The following is a 20,096-nucleotide window of genomic DNA, read 5'->3' as shown; positions in this document are numbered from 1 at the left end:
TTATTAAAAAAAGAAAACATAGAGATTTCCCTTTCTGCACACTCCTGCACTTCCAAGCCTAAACTAGTTTACCTCACCCTCTTCCTTGCTGAATCACACAGCCCCAGCTGGAACTGTCACGTGGTTTATATTACATCCTGCAGGTTCTGTAGGAGGTTCTTCTTGTACTCAATTATTCCTCGGTTTTCCAGCCATTGGTGAAGAGAATTGTCTTAGCTTTTACTGACAAAAAGTACCTTTAAAATCAGAACGTATATGTATAAACAAGCCCTAAGGAACAAAGTAGACAAGTACAGAAGGAGAATTATTTTGGAAGCGGAATGCTTGACTAGAAAGTTACTTCAGGTCCCACTATGGGCATAATTCAAAGCACATTTAAAGCACTGGTGCCTTTTATTCTTGAATTCAGCGCACATTGCATCAAATTTCATAAAATAACACTTCAGGTGTTCTCTTTAGAAAAGTATCAAATATTAAAATCAACCTGAAACACCAAGGCATATTTTCACAATCCTAGGCTGCATTGTGGATGATAGGGTGAAGCTAGCTAACTAAAAAGTGAGCCAATCTTCATTTTTTCATCTCTGGTGCTGCTATTTGAGTGTTTTTTGGGTCTCATGGTGTTTCAGCTGAAGTGCAGAATAGAACAAATAGCGCACAAAAGGCCTTTAGCCATGCAGGAAGGACAAGACAGAGCTGCAATGGGGATCACTTCTTGCTCCTTCTGAGCCTGCACAGCCTTTGTCAGGAAAAGCTGTTTGCCCTCAGGAGTGGAGGAATAGGATACTTATTAATAATTTATGCCATTTTGAAAAGCTATGGTCAACTCAAACCCAGCTTCAAGCCAGCATAAAATGACAGGGATAGAAAACAATACTTCATTGCCTTGTGAGGCTTCTGTCGTCTCTGTCCACTGTTGCCTTTGCTATCAAATCCAAAATATTCAGTTTGGGTGTGGGTGCAATTTGCATTTTTTTGCTTATTCAACAAGACTTCTAAAGCTGAACTAAAAGTTGTCTCCTTTCTTAATTAACGGCAACATTATTTTGTTTACTTTTCATTAGAACCTATTTAAATAGTTCAAACCTCTTTATTTCTTTATCTTTGGAATGCAGCTTCTAGGACATAGAATCAGAGTAAGTAATTTCTGTGATAGCATCAGAGGTAACACATTATCCAATTCAACACTTATTGCCATAAATAATATATTAATCCCTCCTTTAATCCGAATGGCTACTTTATTAAAAAAATCTTTGCACAAAGGATGAAATTAAATCTAATCTCTGATATGACATCCAGTAAAATGGACAAGGCCTAAAGCAACTTATATCCTCTTTCATCTCCCATGTTATTATATATGGTAGGAAACCTTAGAGAACTGTTTATCAGCTGTTAATCAAAACTCAACCTATGAGCACAGCACTCAGAATTTTAAACATTTCCCAACTTCTATTTGTGTACACATTAAAGGAATTTATATTCCACCTGTGCAGAAGATCTTGTGAGATTCTATCACTATAACTCAAACCCATTGGGTATGTTAATTTGTTGCAGAGAAATATTTGGGAACAACTTTGAACTAAAGAAAGTGAGAGGAAAGAAACATTGTTAATGAGAGCTCTGAGGTGTTGCACATAAAGATATATAGGGCTGTAGAGATCCTGGGCAAAAAGGCAAGAAAGGTTCCAAGAGTAGCTGCTTGAGGATCAGAGGAAAGAGATGCTTTGAAGGGACTATATTTATTCCTCTATAAAGTATTGTTTAAAAAAAAAATCACTATCCTCAAATTTATAGATTTAGTCATGGCTATGACACATAAAGACAATTCATTAACATCATTATCATCGCCATATAAAGTGTAATTTTGTTTTGTTTTCTGAGGTTGTTTTCTACGTGCCTCTTTTTTGCATTTGCTACACATTTAAGATTGAAGGCTCAATCATTATATTCCCTGCCTTTACAGAGACAAGGCACTACCAAACACTTGGAATCACAATGACAGAAATGCTAATACAAATATGTGAGATGAGTAGCTTGTTCTGCAAGGGCTGAATTAATAGCCCATTAATTTCAATTAGCACAGTTGGCTGTTTTAAGTGCTTAGTGCCTTTAAACCTGAGAAACATTATGAGCACGTATGGCCAGATAAGACTCAGATTAGACAGGACTTAATTAGCACTTTGTTACATTTTCTAGGTTTCATCATCACATCAAAAATTTTAATAGGAAAAAAGTCAGACTTAAGCAGAAATCAAGAGGTTAGAGGTTAAGTTTTTTTTAAAAAAAGGTTTCTGGCAATTTGTTGCCTTATTCATACCTGAAACAACCTTGGTCAAGCAGTTTAAGAGGAAAGAGGACCAAAAGATTTAGAAGGTTAATTTTAGGGAAACTTCAACCAATTATTTTTGTTCTTTTATAGTTCAGAGGACCCACTTTGTATACATCTTCCATGTTTTGGAATATATTCAGTGTTCAGCTTTATCACATGTAAAAATGAGGGTGGCACCAAGGGTCATATAGACCTTCCAAATAGATTCACTCAAAGTTTCCTTTGGGCAGAGTAGCTTCACTACCTGAAGGAACTGACAGTGATTAACCAGTCCACACTCACTAGTAATCTTTTGTCATCCAGATGAAAGGTTAAAAATATAGATTTTTTTTTACTATCTAGTTTATAAAATCAATATATTCAAGATACCACATTTAGCAAAGGAAAAACTGTCTTCCCCATTACTCTATACACTCTGTATAAAAGAATATTAAGAACACTATATACGTATTCAAATCTTTAAAAAATGAACTGTCACAAAACTTGGCTGCATTTTTGCCAATTAATAAATATAAATGCTATCTACAGTGTCAAAAATTAAATAACTTATACTTCCCAGCACAACAAATCAAGACCATTCTCCAAAAACCAGGTTCTCCAGGAAAGCACAAGATACACAAATTAGACAATAGGGATTGAAAGCAGAGTGGTCCATTTTTTCCTATTCTATCACACTAGGACACATTACAAGACACTGAAATCCATCTCTAAAATATTGGAAGACACTGTGACAATTCAGCTCACCAGACACAGATTATGCAGCCAATCTAACAGTCAGTTAGGACACGCTCTGCAGAAGCACTTTGGCATTAAGGTCCAAAAGGGTGAGGTGGTAGGAATAACTCACTTTAGTAAAAACCACTGTCACAACCTTCCTCCAAGCAAGCTCTGAACCAGAATTCTTTGTCCTTGTCCTGAAGGCTCCAGATGGCTGGTGACCTTATCCCTCCACTGGCACCAGCTTGGCTGGAAAAGTAACCATGGACCTTGCAGGAGCTCCGGTCCTTGGTGGTTTACTCCCCTTTCTCCTGATACAGACCTCAGCTGCAACACAACATCTCTGCACTCCTAAAGAGGTATGTGAAGGTTCCAGAAATGCAACCCTTCCCAGCTGGTACCACTGAAACTAATTCCCTGCTAAAATAACTTATCAGAGCTATAGGTCTGAAGGGCACAGCAGATCTAGACCTTGTTTTTTAATGGGAACACATGCTAATAAAATTACTTTTTAGCCACCCAGCATATTCTAGCTAACATCCCCCTTCCCCTCCAGACTTTATGTATTTTTAATGAAAGTCTAATTACCAACCAAATACAGTTTGAATGAATGCATGAGGAAAAATAAACATCATTTAGAAAGCCAGAAAAATATTAATTAATAATTTTTCTGGCATGATAAAAATGTATAAATTAAGAATCTGTGTAAATATATGTTAAACTACTTAAATATATGCAGACGTAATATGTACTTAAGCCTACTGGATAGCAAAAGGAAAAGCTGAATTACAACAGCCAATGAGAATCAGCCCTTATTTAGAAAAATACTTAGGAAGCACAAATGCAAAACAAGATGAAAATCAATTATTTAAATCAAGGTTTCCAACTTGACAATTTGAATCATGATTAAAATTGGCAATTTAAATGGCTTTGATCTAAATCTATCCCCTTGATGTGAAACCAGCCCATTTTGTTTGTCATCATTGCTGTTCTCAGAGCCCCTGATGAAAAAATTATTTTTAAATGTGCACATGTGGATATTTTCTTATGAGTACACTTTGCTCTATAAGTTCATAATTCATTTCTGACAAGAAGAGTATTAACTACACTTTAGCATATCAATGGCACAACTTTATTTACCAAGAAATAATATTAAATGGGAATTTTATATTTTAAGTAACAGTTTTTCCCATTTCTGCAAAATATTCCCATATTTCGTAACTTTACAGGAAAATCTTATACTTAACTGAGCCAACAGACCTGCCAGTAACAAGCAGAGCCACAAAAGCTTTAGATCTGCCATTTAGCATCGAACATCCTTCAGAGGAGGCCACAAGAAAACACATCTGTAAGGCCATAGGACACCAGATCCTCTCTTGAGTGCCAGAGTCACTCAGAGTAGCACAAGCATAACTCAAATGCTTCCAAAACCTATTTCACCAGCTGGGGATGGTTATAGGCTCTTTGGACTTGCCTTTTTAACTTGCTTTCCTGAAGAAGTGTCATGCACTCCATCTATCCATCCATCCATCCATCCATCCATCCATCCATCCATCCATCCATCCGTCCGTCCGTCCATCCACTCAGCTGTAAGTTTTATAGAGGGAAGCTGAGATCAAGAGATATTACATTTCCACAGGTTTTGCACAAGGACATGCCTAGAAGAAAGGACAAAGGCCCAGGTTTCAGCTTAAATGAGCTCGTCAAGGCTGGGTGAGAGTTCCAGGTAGGGCTGGCCAGAGGAATGAAGCTAATGCACTCCAGGCCCTGCCCAATAGATTGTAGCAGGAGCTCTCCTAAGATTTGGACCTGTAGAAACCACGTTCTACTGGCTAACACAATGATTTGCAGATATCCTCACCTCACAAGAAATTAAAAACTATCCTTTGTCTCTAACATTGCCTGTGGATACCCGGCTAGTATGCTCTGCCAGAATTAAACCAAGATACACTTTCCTATCTCCACTAGGCTCTTAAAGCCTTCCTCCTATCTCTTTCTCAATTGCTTTCTCAATTGCTTCCTTAAAATACCAATTTATTTCTAGTCACCAGAAATATTTCCCCTTTAATCCCAGGCTATGCTTTAACAGCACTGTTTTTTATTAGTCTTTTCTTGAAGCTCACCTCACCTTGGGTCCCTGCTACTGCAGTAGGTTCTTCTCCTCTTCTTCCCACGCATACAGACTTTCTGATGACCATTTTAATGGCCTATGGGCTAGACTGTGATAACCTGATTTGTGCTCTTGGCCATGAGCCCTTTTCCACAAGTAAGTTTATGTCAGGGTCCTTTCCAGAACCACCACATGCCTATCACACGCTTATCTTATCTATCTCATTGTTCCTGTGCAGCAGTGAAGAGTTGGACACATTCACCTCATGATCCCAAATTCTTAACTGTTTGCTTGTTATGTTTTGTATTTTCTCATATCATGGCAAATACTTTGGAAGAGGTCCCACTTCACAGGTGCAAATTTATATGTGTTGTCTTCCAAATCCCTCATTAATACGTGTCTTCATCTGCGACACCTACAAAAAATGAAAGCCCAGCTAACTCAGGCTGCTTCTGTAGTGACATCAGTGCTGCCAAACCAAATGGCAGTATGAGCTTGTTTTCTCCTCATATCCATGGCTGCTTTTCTGTCCTACATTTAAATAATGAAAAATCTAAAGTGGATCTTCTCTTTTTGTCCTGTACTAGTAGTGCATCCAGGCCATGAGCTGCTGATCTAGGATTAAGGGCACCAACATCACAACAATAATAATGCAATAGAAGAGGAGGAGAAGCTATGATTTCATGTCTATCTAAACCTGGAACAATTTGTTAATGGAATTAGGAAGCTTCCTTTATGTAATTATCACTGAGTGCGTCAGTCAGTCTAACTCATGGTGTGTATCTTTCACCATGATAATACAGTGTTTTAGAACTACATGAAGTACACCATTTAGATAAGCTGGGCTGGAATTTATGACTCTCCATTTGCAAACAGCCCCAGAGCACTAATATGCATTTTCAATTCAAGATAGGAAAGCAAAGGACTCAATTGGCAAGGCTTCATGCTAAAAGTGAGGAGAGCTCAAAGAACATTTACATGCTTTCTTTCCCTCAAAGCTGATACAAGAGAGCAAAATCAAATATTTAAAAAATACTCAGTATTCCTTCTCCTTGTTATTTAATAAGAATGTAGAGATGTATTCTTACTCTGCTCCTTTACCCTGCTTCCTAGAAACCTTCTAAATTTATTAGTTAAAAAAACAACAACCAAAAAAAACCAAAAAAAACCCCAAACCACAAATAAACATTTAAATCAATCCAAAGGAAAGCAGCTTAATAAGATTTTCCAAATGACATTGAGTCTTGGACAAAGTTTGCAGGAAGGCTAGGAATTAATCTGAAAATTCCTGTTTCCAACTGCCTGTTTTATCCACTGTACCTCCCATTTCCCTACAGCTGGAACTATGCAAGTTCTTTTCTCTGAAATTAATTGTGTTGTTTTCTTATTTACGGAAAATATATGCCCCCTCCCTGAAAATTTGGCCTTAAACAATTAGAGCACATAACTACTTACATGTAAACAGGAACTACCCCACACAATGATAAATTATTTTACCTTTTTTGGTGCCCTGAGTAAATCTGAATCAATGGCATCACATTTACATCAAATTCTGAATGACAGCAGTCATTCTGAATGACAGCCACATTTCTGAATGACAGCAGTCTCCAGCAAAAGGTCTGATGAGCCTGAAGATACCTGAATTTGTTGTATATATCTGAATGTAAATAAACCAATCCAGTTTTTGGTGTTAAAATCTGGAGAAATGTGCAGACTCACCTTCAAACTGCCATTCTATTTGCCAGTCACTGGGTCCCCCCCTGTCCTATCTAAGTCACTGCCATCAGCACAGCTGTCCCTTTATGCCTGGCCAATGGACCCTCATTAGCAACCATCCCACTGTGGCAGGAATTATGGCTTAAGCAGCTCCAGGAACCTGGAAAGATTTGGGTATTTGCCTCACTACTTTGAGAGGAACAGACCAAGAGCTACATGCAGTCACAAACTTCAGGCAGGCTGCTACAGCAAAGGGCGCTCCTGTTTCCTCTGACACATCAAGAATGTGACTATTTGAGAGATGCGGTCAGACTTGAACCTGAGTGTAAAGGTTTCAGTGAACTGTGCTGAGATCACACAGTCAGATCTTGTCTAGTTTCATAGCAATTTCACTTCTTCAAAACAGTCAACCTGAGCAAGCACCTTTAAAATTATTCAGCTAGATACCAGCTGTTTTCATTTAGCTTTCAGCAACAGAATCACGGTTTGTACCCAAATTTGTACTATTTTTGAGTCAGTGTGCAGAGATACCCTCATCTGAGAGCCTTGGTCTAAACTCAGGATGATAAAGTAGCATGGGTGCATCTTGGATACATCTTAAATCAGATTCTTTTCACTCTACTAGAAATGCAATATACCTTTTGCAAAGTAAGGAGAAAAATTCTTAAACATGAGAAAAATGGGGTCTGGGAAGGAGACATAATGTTCTGGTCCACTATTATATTGTCCTTTGGTTCAAACAAAGGGATTTGGAAGAAAAGATGTAACACAAGCCATTTGGAGACTAATTATGTTCTTTTGCCAAGTAGGAGTGTTAAGCTTTGTTTGCAAGAAACATGGAGGAGCTAACACAGGGGGAGAAAGTATACTAGGAGTTACTGTACTGGTAGAAAAAAAAAAAGGCATAGGACTCAGAATGGTATAATCTGGTCAAAGACACTGTATTAGCCATGTTTTGAGTCATGCCTATCAAGGGGATTTAATTCTGTTGGTGTTCTATAGGTTGGTTACTATAGAGTCAGTGAATGCTATTCCTTGCCTTGAAATGTTTATGTACAGTGCACAAAACAGAGCAGCTACTGACCGGGAAATTACTAAGTCATCTTTTGTGCCATGGTACACCCATCTTAGAGAAAACTAGATGTATTTTCCTCATGCTGGTGACAAAAATCCTACCTGATGTTTACAGCTCCTTTGATGGCCCTGGAGAGGAGAGGTTGAAATGGCGGGAGGTGGATAATAATTTTTGAACTCTAGCATGTTAAGATGATCACAACATGTGTAGACCCAGGAGGTGTCATTGTAATACCTTGTTAATGTCTTCAAAGCTTTAAAAATACCTTTATGGATTTATTCTACATGCAAAAAATTAACCCTCATAGGTACATTCAATAACTGGATACAACATGCAGAATAAAAGAGCCCTTGGGAGTAGGGTTGAGCTCAAATCTGCTTCTTTTTCCACTTTTTTGTGGAGGCAGATCTGGCAGAGAAGGGGCTGGCCTCTGCACTCCCATGGCTGATCCTGTGTCATATATGATGTGTGTATGTCACAACAGCTAGCAGAGAGACTGGGGAGGCCTCTGGCTCCATCCTGTCCTTTCCACTCAGACAGGCCATTTCTGCTGGCAGCATAACACAGGAGCACAAAGCTTGCAAATGTCAGCACTGCTGCCTCTCAGGGAACCCTACATTGCTGTTGGAAAAGAAAGAAAATACAATACTGTCTATGTGTGCAATCATATCACACACTGCTTCACAAGGATGGGAAGGAAATGAAATTATACACAGGGGAAGCAGATCTGATTACTGAAAATTATATATACACTCTTGAGGTGAACAATCTTCATCTAATTTCAGGTAAATTAATGATTAACAAAGAAGCATGATCTATTAAAAATAAATTTTAGCGACAGACATATGCAGCCTATTATGCTGATTTTTTTCATTTAAATCTTCAATTTTTTTTCTATATCTCTCAGTGCGCTATGAGATAAACTGATGGAGAAACAGCAGATTTAGAAAAATCAGTGTCCTAGCAAAGATGAAGAAACAAAATTGTCACAGTACAAGAATAAACCAAATTATCTACACTGAAGTTAAAATGGAAATAGTAACTTCATTTTTTCACTCTGCATACAAATGAATTCCCTCAGCATTACCATAAGAAGTTGCAGAGGCCACAGGCAGGAAGGGAATGCTGTGGAGGACAGAATAAATAATTAGTGGTGTGGGATTCACTGGTGACAATGACCATGTGTGGCTATAGAAATCTCTAAAATGCTGACTACTGGGGTGACAGCACAGCAGGTAAGAAGCAATTTTTCTTTGCCCTGTGTGCTGAAGCGTGGTTACACCTGCCAGGAGCAAGGCCAGGGCCTCTCAGAGCAGCTTTGGCAGAGGTTCTGGCAATGGTGGCAGGGCAGTGGGAGGGAATGACAGCTACAGCAAACTTGAGTCAGAGATTCCACAATGCTGTAGAAATACACCTCTTCATAGGCATCCACCACTGGGGCCCATATCCAAGAGATGATCCAGTGTTAGGCAATCCTACAGTCAGACACCAGTTGTGATTCCTAAATTAAGCTTTTCTTTTACATTGATCTTCATTATAAAATCCTTTCAGTAAATATGCCTTCTTTCACCTTTGCTAAAGGGCTACTACCTTTCTTTCCAAAGCAATTACACTGGAAATATGGTCTATCAGGAAAAAAAAAACAAAATGGGGGAGGGGGAGTATCTTTGGTGATATATCCTTGTGAGGCTTTGTTCTGGGTACTTCCTATAGTGAGAGACTTGTCTTATTGCAAGCAGCAAGGAACAGAGAAATATTTGTCATTTATGTATATATGCACATATGTAACTGTTGTGTAGCCTGACTTCCTGAAGCTATCTGGAAACAACAACTTGTGTCACCAAAGAGTCCCCAGAGAAACAATCCGTTTGCCAGCACTGGACTTTATTATAATGGAGAACACAAACCACATAGGCAGGAAACCATAAAACCCCTCAAGTTAACTGTAGCCAACGGCCAAGGGGTCTGGAGCGGCAGCGGGAACCGGAGCCAGGCAAAGGGAGGGATGCACTCCCAGGCCTGTTGCTTGCCAGTGGCTGCAGCTGGATGTTGTCGCCTGTCCCCATCACTACCCCCGGCCGTTTTCGCCGCTGACTTTAACCAGCGCCCAGACCCAAGAGGAAGTTAATCACTGACCAGACCGCCTGGACACAGCAAGGTGCCCCGGCCGGGCGGGGCTGGGCGCACCCCTCTGGTGGGCTGCCCATCCGCCCCCACCGCACCGCCCGGACCGGGCGGGGATGGATGCTCCGGGGGACAGGCAAGGCCACAGGCACAGACATCGGATTTGCAAATGACCCTGGACAGGAAAGGCGTTGTATGCAAAGGGGGGTAACCGGGAAAGGTCCCAGGCAATGAGTGGCGTGGAGCTGCCGATGGGGATTTTTGCAAGGCAAATACAAACCAGGAATTCACGGGGATAAGGCAGAGCAAACATTAACCTCCTGCGCCGGTAGCTTTGCGAAACAGCCGCTACCACGGCTCTTTTCTCTTGCTGCTCCTTTTTCATGGAAAAAAAGAGTTCGTGGCTCAAAGCCAGCTGTAAATTAACAGCTAAGTGAAACCATTATGTCAGTGGGATGCTTTAATCGGTTTACAAAACACTGCTCGAGGTACTGTGCATATTCACAGGCAGGAAGGGAATGCAGGCGGGTACCCGGGACGTCGAAACCAGCGAGGTCACCGGCCTCGGGCCAGCGGGGAGGAGGGGACAAGGACAAGGACCTCCCCGTGAGCCCCCAGCATCCCTACAGCTGACGGCCGGGTTTTTGTTTGCCTTAGGAAGTCTTCATTAAAGTGCCCCGGAGAAACTATTTTGGATTGGGGGGGGGGGGGGGGGCGGCCGGGCCCCAGTACCGCTGGCTCGTCCGCACCGGCCGCCGGGTCAGAAAAGAAAACATCAGGGGAGGGGGACTCTCTTTAAAGGGAAAATAATCTCAACCCGCGGTCTGCCAGGGCGAGCTGCCCCGGGAGGCGAAGGGAGATCGGCACCCCCATGCCCTGGAGCCGCCGAGTCCGAGCCCCGCAGCCCTTACCGCCGCTCCCCGGGCCCGGGCCCGGTCCCGTTCCCGGGTGGGCGGATCGGCAACGCGGCCGCCCCTTCCTCCCTCCCCGGCCCCTCCCGGCGGGGCCGGCCGCCGCCGTCCGGAGGGACAAAACACACCTGGCCCGAGGGGGCTGGGGGCATAGCAATGATGACAAGAGCAGCCCAGTGTTAGGGTTCAGTTCCAGCTGATTTTATTTCCTTCCCGAAGAAAAAAAAAAAAAGGAAAATAAAAACAAACAAAACAAAAAAGAGGTTATTTACAGAAGGTATATCAACAATCTGACAGGCAGTGAACTTGACATGGTTAGCTGGCATGATTTTTTTTCTTTTTTTTTTCCTTTTCCCACGTTGTGTTGTGGGTGACCATAGACCAAAAAAAAAAAAAAAAAAAATCTACACAGCATATTGCACAGGATGGATGACCAAAAAAAGAACAAAAAAAAAAAAAAGAACAAAAAAGTTAAACCCTTAACGGAACCACCTCATTAGGCAGACGTCCTAGTGCCTGTCATGTTATATTAACATACATAAACACACAATCTTCTTTTTTGCTTATTATAATACAGACTTAAATGTACAAAGATGTTTTCACTTTCTTCATCTTAAACACAACAGCTATAAACCTGAATACATATGCTATCATCATGCCATAAGAGACTAAAACAATTATATTTAGCGACAAATAGAAAGGATTAAATAGTCAAATACAAGAATGAAAAAACGCAGTACATAGTGTCGCGAACTCAAACCGGCATTTCGATAGATCCAGTGGTTTAAACGGCACGTTTTTGCTTAGAAAAAAAGTGCAAAAGATGTGGTTTACAAATTAAAGGTACAGGATCCCTTCTGTGTAAATGCACCAGTTGCTTCACTTCATCCGGGGGCAGGTGGCTCCCCAAAACGGTAGCATACAGTGTAAATCCCTTCCCCCGGGCCCCCATCCGCCCCTCCGCAGAGAGGCGGGGGGCTGCGGAGCGGGCAGCGAGGGGGCGGTGAGGGATGCTGTCACTTTAAGATGCCTGCAGATTGGAGTGTAAACATGGACAAAATAGGGGCTGATTCGTGGGTGTGTGAGAGTGTGAGTGAGCGCGCACACGTGTGTGAGATACTAACCAGCGGCCCTGTTGTTAAAATCAGGAAATCCAAACAGCGATTTACACCGATTTACACCCCCTTTATATATTTTTTACAAAAATACACTGAGAAAATAATCAAACGTTTTCATCTCTCTTCTCTTTTTGTTTTTAAAAGTGTCAAAAGTCTACATTTAAATATAAAAAATTAAAAGTTAAAACTCTAGCCCTTCAGTGAAGGAGACATAAAAATGGTGCGGGTAACAACGAGAACTACCAAAAAAGGACAAAGAAATACAAAGTCAAAAATGTTTGGCCAGTATAAATACGTCCACTTATAAAATGGCATCCGATTACATTTACAAGAAAAAAAAAAATACGAGGATGAAGCATCGGTGAGAAAAAACAGTCTTTTCATTTACAGCTATAAGGAACAAACACATACATACTCTGAGAAAAAATTTGGTCCTGAATTTTCATTTTTTTTAAAGTCCAGCACAGATTTGAGTTGCGTTTGAATCCTTTAAAGAGTTAAGAATGAAAAAAAGCTGGTGATATTTTTGTAGGAATCAAACATAGCGCCATCTATCTGCTTTTATATTATCCTAACACTAGTTTTGTTTTTTTTAAACTGCTCAACAGTCTTACAGGAATCTTGAAAAAGATAGACAGTATAACATGCTATATTAAACCCCACCAGTGAAATAATCCAACACCATCACGATTCTGAGTAAGAAGAAAAAAACTACTTTTTTTTTTGTATTTTCGGGTTTGTTTTTTTTTCTTTTTTTTTTTTTTTGCAAAAGCCATCGCCCTCAGTTTCCCCTGTACCATGTCATGACACAAACTGTTTCCATTCGGTCTCTGTTTCAAAAGAAGTTTTCAGTGTTCTTGAAGTTTCAGCCTTATTTCTCTCTCTACATATTACATGAGGTGACTGAGAAAAGCGCTGATGCCACCTTATCTGTACGTGCAAATCCATTTCGGTTTATTATTATTTACCCCCACCGTACTTCCAAGACAGCTCTCAAGTGTAAGTCTGGCTCTTCTCCGCTTAACTAGGATCTCAGTCCAGCTCCATCCACCTCCTCCTCCTCCTCCTCCCAGCACTGTTGCCTCTTCTCACCGCAGAAGAAACCGGGACAGGATTTCCCCTCACAAATGTGAACCTTGCAAAGGATTTGGGTGGATTTTCTGTTCTTTTTTTTTTTTTTCCAAGCAGTTCTGATCGCTCTTTCATTGGAAAGGGCGAATGCTCAAGACATCCAGTGTGCGCTCAGCACAACGCATCGTCCCCCCTCTTTATTCGTATAAAATGGGCAATAACAAAGAACCCAGAGGTGTGTGTGGTTTCCCCTTCCTCCCCCTTTCTCTGTCTCTCTTTTCAGGAAATAAAAAAAGGATAAAGGACAGCGTCTCGCTGCCGCCAGTCTCTCAAAAAGCACCGTCAGGTTCCTCTCTCGGAGGGGGTGTGTGCGGGTCCGTCTGCAGCCGGAGGAAGGGGACTGCTGGCCTTTCCGCAAGGAGAGGGCGATCCCGCTCCTTTCCCAAGCTCAAGAAGCAGTCTTTCAACAGTCCCTTCCCAGAAACAAACAAAACACTTCCTCCCCCCCCAAAAAAACCCCTAAAACACAAACACCAAACAAAACAGAGAAAGTCACAAAAGCGCCCGGCGGGGTGGGCGAGTCCTGCCGACAGCCACGCGCGGCGGTGCCTTCTCCTGCAGGGCCCGACTCTCGCCTCAGTAAGTGAAGACCAGGTTGGAAATGCTGGACTCCAGCCAGTCCCCCGAGATCATCTCACTTACCTCCGGCGTGCAATAGTCCGGGAACTCAAAGTGCGAGCCCGAGCCAGGCTCGAAGTTAAAATCCAGGTCCCGGTCGAGCACCGAGGAGCTGAAGCTGCCCAGGGACATGCTTTCAAAGCCGGGGCTGGGGTTCAGGTCCAAGAGGTCGTCCTCAAACTCGTCGTCCGACGAAGAGGAGCCGGAGGAGGAAGAGGAGGAGGAGTGGGAGGACGCGGAGGAGGAATGCGCCGTCGAGGGGGCCGGGGAGGAGGAGCGCAAGCTGGTGTAGCTGCGGTGATCCGAGGGAGAGCCGGAGCCGGAGGGCGAGGGGCAGGCGACGCCGCCGCAGTCCCCGTCGGGCCGGCCCGCGCTGCCGCCCCCCTCCTCGTAGAGGCTCAAGGGGTCGCCGGCCTCCGCCGAGCTGCTCAGCGTGGGGCTGCCGGGCACGGCGCCGCCGGGGGAGGCGGAGGCAGCCGCCGCCTGCCCGCTCCCGAAGATATAGACCCGCTTCAGCTTCTTCTCGGCGAGCGGCTTGCCGGGTCCCGAGGGCGCGCTCGCCGCCCCCCGGGGCTTGTAGAGCGCCTGGTGCTCGGGCGGCAGCAGCGCGGCCGACGGCTCCCCGGGGAACGGAGCGGCCTTGCCCCCCGCCGCCTTGCCGTGGGGCTTGCCGCCCGCGCCCGCGCCGCCGCCGCCCGCGGGGGAGGGCTTGGAGCCGCCGCCGCCGCCCTTCTTCGGGGCGGGCTTGGCGGGGGCCGCGGGGCCGCCGGAGCCGCCGCCCGCGCTGCCCCCGCCGGCGCCGCCCCCGCCGCCCTTGTCCGCCTTGTCGCCGGGCTTGGCGGAGCTGTTGCCCGACTTCACCTTCTTCCTGGGCCGGTACTTGTAATCAGGGTAGTCCGCCATGTGCTTGAGGCGCAGCCGCTCCGCCTCCCGGATGAAGGGGATCTTGTCGCTGTCCTTGAGCAGCTTCCAGCGCTTGCCCAGGCGCTTGGAGATCTCGGCGTTGTGCATGTCGGGGGACTGCTCCATGATCTTTCGCCGCTCGATCTGTGACCATACCATGAAGGCATTCATGGGCCGCTTTATGTGCCCGCTGGGTGTCTTGCACCAGCTCGGGTCATCCGCCTTACCCCCCGTGGAGGCGGTGGAACCCGGCGTCGGGGAGGAGGCGATGCCCAGCTCGATGCCGGCCCCAGAGTCAGAAGTCTCGGCGGCCAGCAGCGCCTCCGTGTTCTCCGCCGTGTTGGTCTGCTGCACCATCGCGGCGGCGGCGGCGGGGGGCTCGCCGGGGCTCAGCGCCGCTCCGGCGCGGGGCAGGGCACGCAACTTCTCACAGCGGCACCGGGACGGCGCAGCCCCCCGCGGCCGCGCCCCCGCTCCCCGCACCACTTGTACTTCCACACCGGCGCCTCGTCCCCGGCGGCGCGGTCCTCTCCCCCTCGAGGCAGCAGCGGCGGCAGGAGCAGGAGCGGCGGGGCCGCGCGCGGTCAGACTAGAGTTTCTGCAAAAGCAGCGCCGCGAGCCGCCCGTCCAAGTTTGCTAATTTTTTTCTTGGGGTGTTTTAGGGCTTTTTTGGTTTGGTTTTGGGTTTTTTTTTTGGAGGGGGGTGTCGGTCTGCTTTTTTCCTCACCACATCGGGTTTCCCCCCTCCCCGAAGCAGCTGGTCCAGTTCACAAGCGCGTTCTGCCTGCCCGCGGCGTTTCAGGAGAGCGGCACTCCGGCCGCCGAAAGTCTCTCAGCGCTGGGCACGGCCAGCGTGCACCGCCGCGGGGGAGGGGGGAGGCGGCGCGCCCCCGAAGCCCCGAAAATCCCGGCTCCAGGACCCGTGGTGGCGGCGGGGTCGACGGCAAGGAGTTTGTGCAGGTTGGATTTGGCAGTTGCGAGTACCGAGCGACAAGGAAACCCCTCAGGATAAGGCAAAAAAAAAAAAAAAAAAAAAAAAAAAAAGGAAAAGAAATAAGAAGGCAAAAATAATAATAATTGAAAAAATCGCCGTAAAAAAAGAAAAATAAAAAAGCGCTCGTGCATGAACGAGTGTGTACGTCCCCGGCAGGAAGAGCGGCGAGCCGGGCGCCCAGCTCCGTTCTCCTCCTCCTCAGCCGACGGCGGTGCTGCTGCTGCTCCGCGCGCGCGGAGCCCCGCGGAGCCGTCGCCGCCCCCCGCGCTCGCCCGCCGGGCGCTGCCCCGCGCCCCCCGCACGCCGCGCTCCGCCGGCCGCAGCTGAGAGCGGACCCCGCGCCCGCCCCGCGCCGCTTTATCCTTTCGCAGCCCGCCCCGCGGCCAATCGCGCGCTGTATCCAACGCCCTCCGCGTGCCAAGCCCCGCCCGCCTCCCCGGGATTGGCGGCCGGCGCGGAGCGGTAATAATGGCCGCGTGCAATGGGAAGCGCCCGCGCTGACCTCATTCCCGGCGGCGGGGCGAACTTTTTAAAAGGGGCAGGAGGGCAGCTCCGCGCGCCGCCCCGCGCCTCGCCGCGCACGTGCCCGCGACCCCCCCCCCGTCCCCCGGCCGCGCTCCTCCCTCCCCTCCTCCCTGCCGAGGAAAAAAAAAAATCAGGAAATCAGCAAAAATCATTATAATATAAATAATTAAAGAAAAAAAAAAAAAAGAAGAAGAGAGAAAGAAAGGGAGAGAGGGGGATCAAGGCGTCCCGCCCCCGCGCGCCGTGGCTGCCGGGCGGCGAGCGGGGATACCTGCCCGCACAAAGGACCGGGAGGGTGTTCCTGCCGCCCCGGAGCCGCCGCACGCCCAGCGGGCAGCGCGGCCCGGGGAATGCCGGAGGGCGACCCGTGCCCGTCCCCACGCCCACACGCGGAGTGTCACGGAGGGGTCGCCAGGCCTGGAGAAGCGCCCGCAAGGCGCTGCCGTCACGCCCCCTCCGCCACGGAGCTGGAGCGGAGCGGCGCAGGGGGTGGGACAGGACTGGCGGCGGGCACCTCCCGCGGGGCGCCGGGCCCCTCGCCGGGCAGGGCTCTGAGCAGCCGCTGCCACCCGTCCCGAATTCCCCGGCGCGGAGCGAGGAGGTGTTGCCCTTACCGCGTTTTTACCCTCCGACCCCTTTCCTGCGTTTCGCTACCTGCCGCTCCCGCATGCCGCGGTCCCACCGAGGCGCCTGATCCCGGGGAGAGGCTGCGACCGGGGGTCTCGGCCCGTCCCCTGCGGGTCCCCGGAGAGCGGGAGGGGCTGCGGAAGGAAGAAGCGGTGCGCAGCCGGCAGGCAGGTACCGGCCCTGTGGGGAAGGTGCTGCCGTGCTGCTGCCAGCCCGCCCCGCCGAGCAGGCTCCCCCCTCCATCTCCGGGGTTCTTCCGAGGGTGTAAGGTGCTCTTTGGTATTGCTGTTTGATCTCATGCGCCCCTCCCTCTGCCCTGCCGTGATCAGTAATGAAGAGAAGCAGGGCAACGAGGTCAGGCGCTGTGGAGCACCCCTGCAGGCCTCATGGCATCAACCCCCCTTCCAATATTCAGGTAAAGGGGACAGTAAGACCATAAAGACAATGGCAGTGTCACTTCCCAAAGATTCTTCACATCACTCATCAGGCCAGAGACCACTCATTAGGCAAAACAGCTATGAAATTTTTTTGTTCTACACAACACTGGTTAAAAACACCTTTTAAATCAGAAGGAAAATAAGGGTTGGATACAGCTAAAATACCTAAGATAGAAGGCTAAAAATAAATTGCACATGTTTGCAAGAAAATTTATGCTAGGATCCTTCAGTAGAGTTTCTAGCTGGATTAAGGACAGGCTTTGAATATTAAGATCTCACACTGGACTCAAAGAACATGGCTGTGAAGTGCTGAGAAAAATCCTGAATTCTCAGTACCTCTCTGGGTAGGCCACCTACATTACTGAGACTGTTTACAAAGATACAAATTAAATTATAGCTTTGCTTGCAAAAATAATACATTGGTTCCTCATACAGCCTCTGGTCAAGACTGGATGCTGCTTTCCTCTAGGTTGATGACATCCAGTGACATCAGTAGAGTTTCTCACCTTTATGCTTTGTAAGTAGTAAATCACACGGTGTTTTTCCCCTGCAGCCCCAAAGCTAAGATCAAACGTGTTCTACCCTATACCACCAACATCTACAGAAATGGAGTCTCACAGTGGGTTTGGTGTCAGGAAAAAGCACTGGCTTTTGCTTACACTCTTGGTATTCATGTGCAACAGCGTGAAAAACTGGGACTGGGAGCAGTCAGTAGCTTCTGGCTGCTCCACCTGTCAGCACAATATCCAGCAGGATTTCAACCCCCAACTGTTGTATTTTACATATAAATATCAATTTGTTTAAACTACAAAGCAAGTAAAATATTTCCATGTTTCCAGACACAAATTGAAGCCAAACAAACAAACCCCAACTGATAAGCAAACATAGAAAAAAAAAGGCTTAAGAAGCTTTTTACTTGTTTGTGTTAAGTTCTACAAGGTCTTGACCACCATGAAAAAAATTAATCTCCAGGTGAGGAGTTAAGTGTCTTCCTGATCAAAGCAGCCACATCAATTTAATATTGGTTCAAAAAGTGTGTATGTGGGATGGACGGAAGAGTATTATTTCCTGAACAAAAACTCTGCAAAAGTGAAATTTAGGGCTACTTAATAAAGCAAGTGTAAGAACACGATGTGAAACTCTATAAAAAGCATTTTATTACAATTTCTTAGCTGTTTCCTCAAAGTTAATTGCTTCCACCCCTAATCCTCCAGTGGCGGACTGAAAGTACTTTCCAGCTCCCCAAATTTTTAAGCCTAGGCATAAAGCGCGAGAGCATTCAGCTTCCGTCTAAAAATGAAGTTTTAAGAGTATTGGCAATACTTCTCCGCGTTTTACAACTTAAAAAGCCTTGAAACTCCATTCTGTTTCCTGCGGGCTCCATGAGGCCGGGGATGCGGCACGGGACGCGAGGTGGCAGCGCTGAGCCTCTTCTGCCAGACGTGGGAAAACGCAGAGCTAGCGAACTCGCGGTTATTATTTTTTTTATTTTTTTTCCCCCCCTGTGGTTTTATGGAGCAACATATCGCTGCAAGTTTCTGACTGAAATTCGGTGGGTTTGCATCAAAGAGCGGCAGTGCCCACACAGTCAGCTGTACGCCGCCGAAACAGCATGCGAGTGATTCCAAATCCTGATGCGGGGGTTAAGGGCAGTGGCACTGACAGCGCCCTTCTCACGCACCGGGTCCTGCAGCTCGCCTTGTGCATGGAGCAAGAAAGATTGTTCAGGAACAATACTCTGGACAAATCTACTGCAGGACTGGGTGCCGCAAGCATTGATTCCAGCATTCCTATCCCTGGAAGTGTTCAAGACGGGGTTGGATGGGGCCCTGAGCAACACGATCTAGTGGGTGGTACCCCTGCCCATGGCCGGAGGATTGGAACTAGGTGATCTTTAAGGTCCCCTTCGATCCAAACCCTTCTTTGAATCTGTGATTCTGTGATTGATTGCAGGTGCTCTCTGTAAATAAGCACGCAGTCCCCACCGGTTAAAACGTCTTAAGGACACGCAGATTTAGCACCGCTCTTTCCCCCTCCCGCTCTTCTGTTTTAACCCGAGGATTACCAGCGCACAGGCTCCGTTAACTGCAGCCCTTGCCGTTGGTCTTTTCCACACCCCCAGCTCCATAGGCTGTGGGAAACGCTTTGCAGCCTACTCCGTCTGAGCTTTCGGGAGCAGACCTCCCCTCCCGTGAGCGTGTTCCTGCGTGCCCTCGCCGGCGCGGAGCGCTTCCCTGCCCCGGCGCGGCGCAGCTGCTGCGGCCACCTCCTACCCCCTGCCCCCTCCCCGCCCCGCAGCCGCCCCGGCCCGGCGAGCTCCAGTTCATTAACACGCACGTCAGTTCCACGCCGCGCGCTCCCCGCCGCCCCCCGAGCTCCCCACGGCGGGGCAGGGCACGGCCCGGTGGCGGCGGTCCCGCGGGACCGAACCCGCGTGGGCCGTGTTCACCTGCACGGGAGGGGCAGGGCTCTGACCCGCACGCGTCCTGAGCAGGGACATCCGAGGGTCGTCCAGCGATCCTAGGGCATGCTGCGTGCGGAGAATGAATGAATGAATGAAAAGCGAGTCACAAACATTTTGCTTCCCGTGCCCACTTGGCAGGCATCCACACGGTGGGGAAAGGTGGCATCTTATTTATCTTGATGTAAGCCCTCTATTATTTCGGAGTGTTTTCCTCTCTGCGAGCAAAATTCACCTCCGTAACACATATTTTTCCTGACATTCTGTGCCACATTTGAAATAGGTGTATTGGGGTTACTT

The 20,096-nt window shown here is 47.0% G+C and overlaps 1 protein-coding gene across 1 annotated transcript; it reads right to left on the bottom strand.

Annotated features, from left to right (window-relative positions):
* Positions 1 to 11,161: 11,161 nt before the first annotated feature.
* SOX4 (SRY-box transcription factor 4) lies at positions 11,162 to 16,084 on the bottom strand. The gene has a single exon (XM_030265574.4). The coding sequence runs from the start codon at positions 15,107 to 15,109 to the stop codon at positions 13,808 to 13,810; it is 1,302 nt and encodes a 433-aa protein (XP_030121434.1). The 5' UTR covers positions 15,110 to 16,084; the 3' UTR covers positions 11,162 to 13,807.
* Between the last annotated feature and the right edge of the window lie 4,012 nt (positions 16,085 to 20,096).

Source organism: Taeniopygia guttata, chromosome 2 (genome assembly GCF_048771995.1).
Source record: "Taeniopygia guttata chromosome 2, bTaeGut7.mat, whole genome shotgun sequence".
Classification (NCBI taxonomy): Eukaryota; Metazoa; Chordata; class Aves; order Passeriformes; family Estrildidae; genus Taeniopygia; species Taeniopygia guttata.
This window is presented reverse-complemented; position numbering and strand designations above follow the sequence as displayed.

What these genes read in the sequence shown, in the direction of transcription:
- SOX4 (XM_030265574.4), bottom strand. Translation starts at nt 15,109, where the DNA reads ATGGTGCAGCAGACCAACACGGCGGAGAACACGGAGGCGCTGCTGGCC.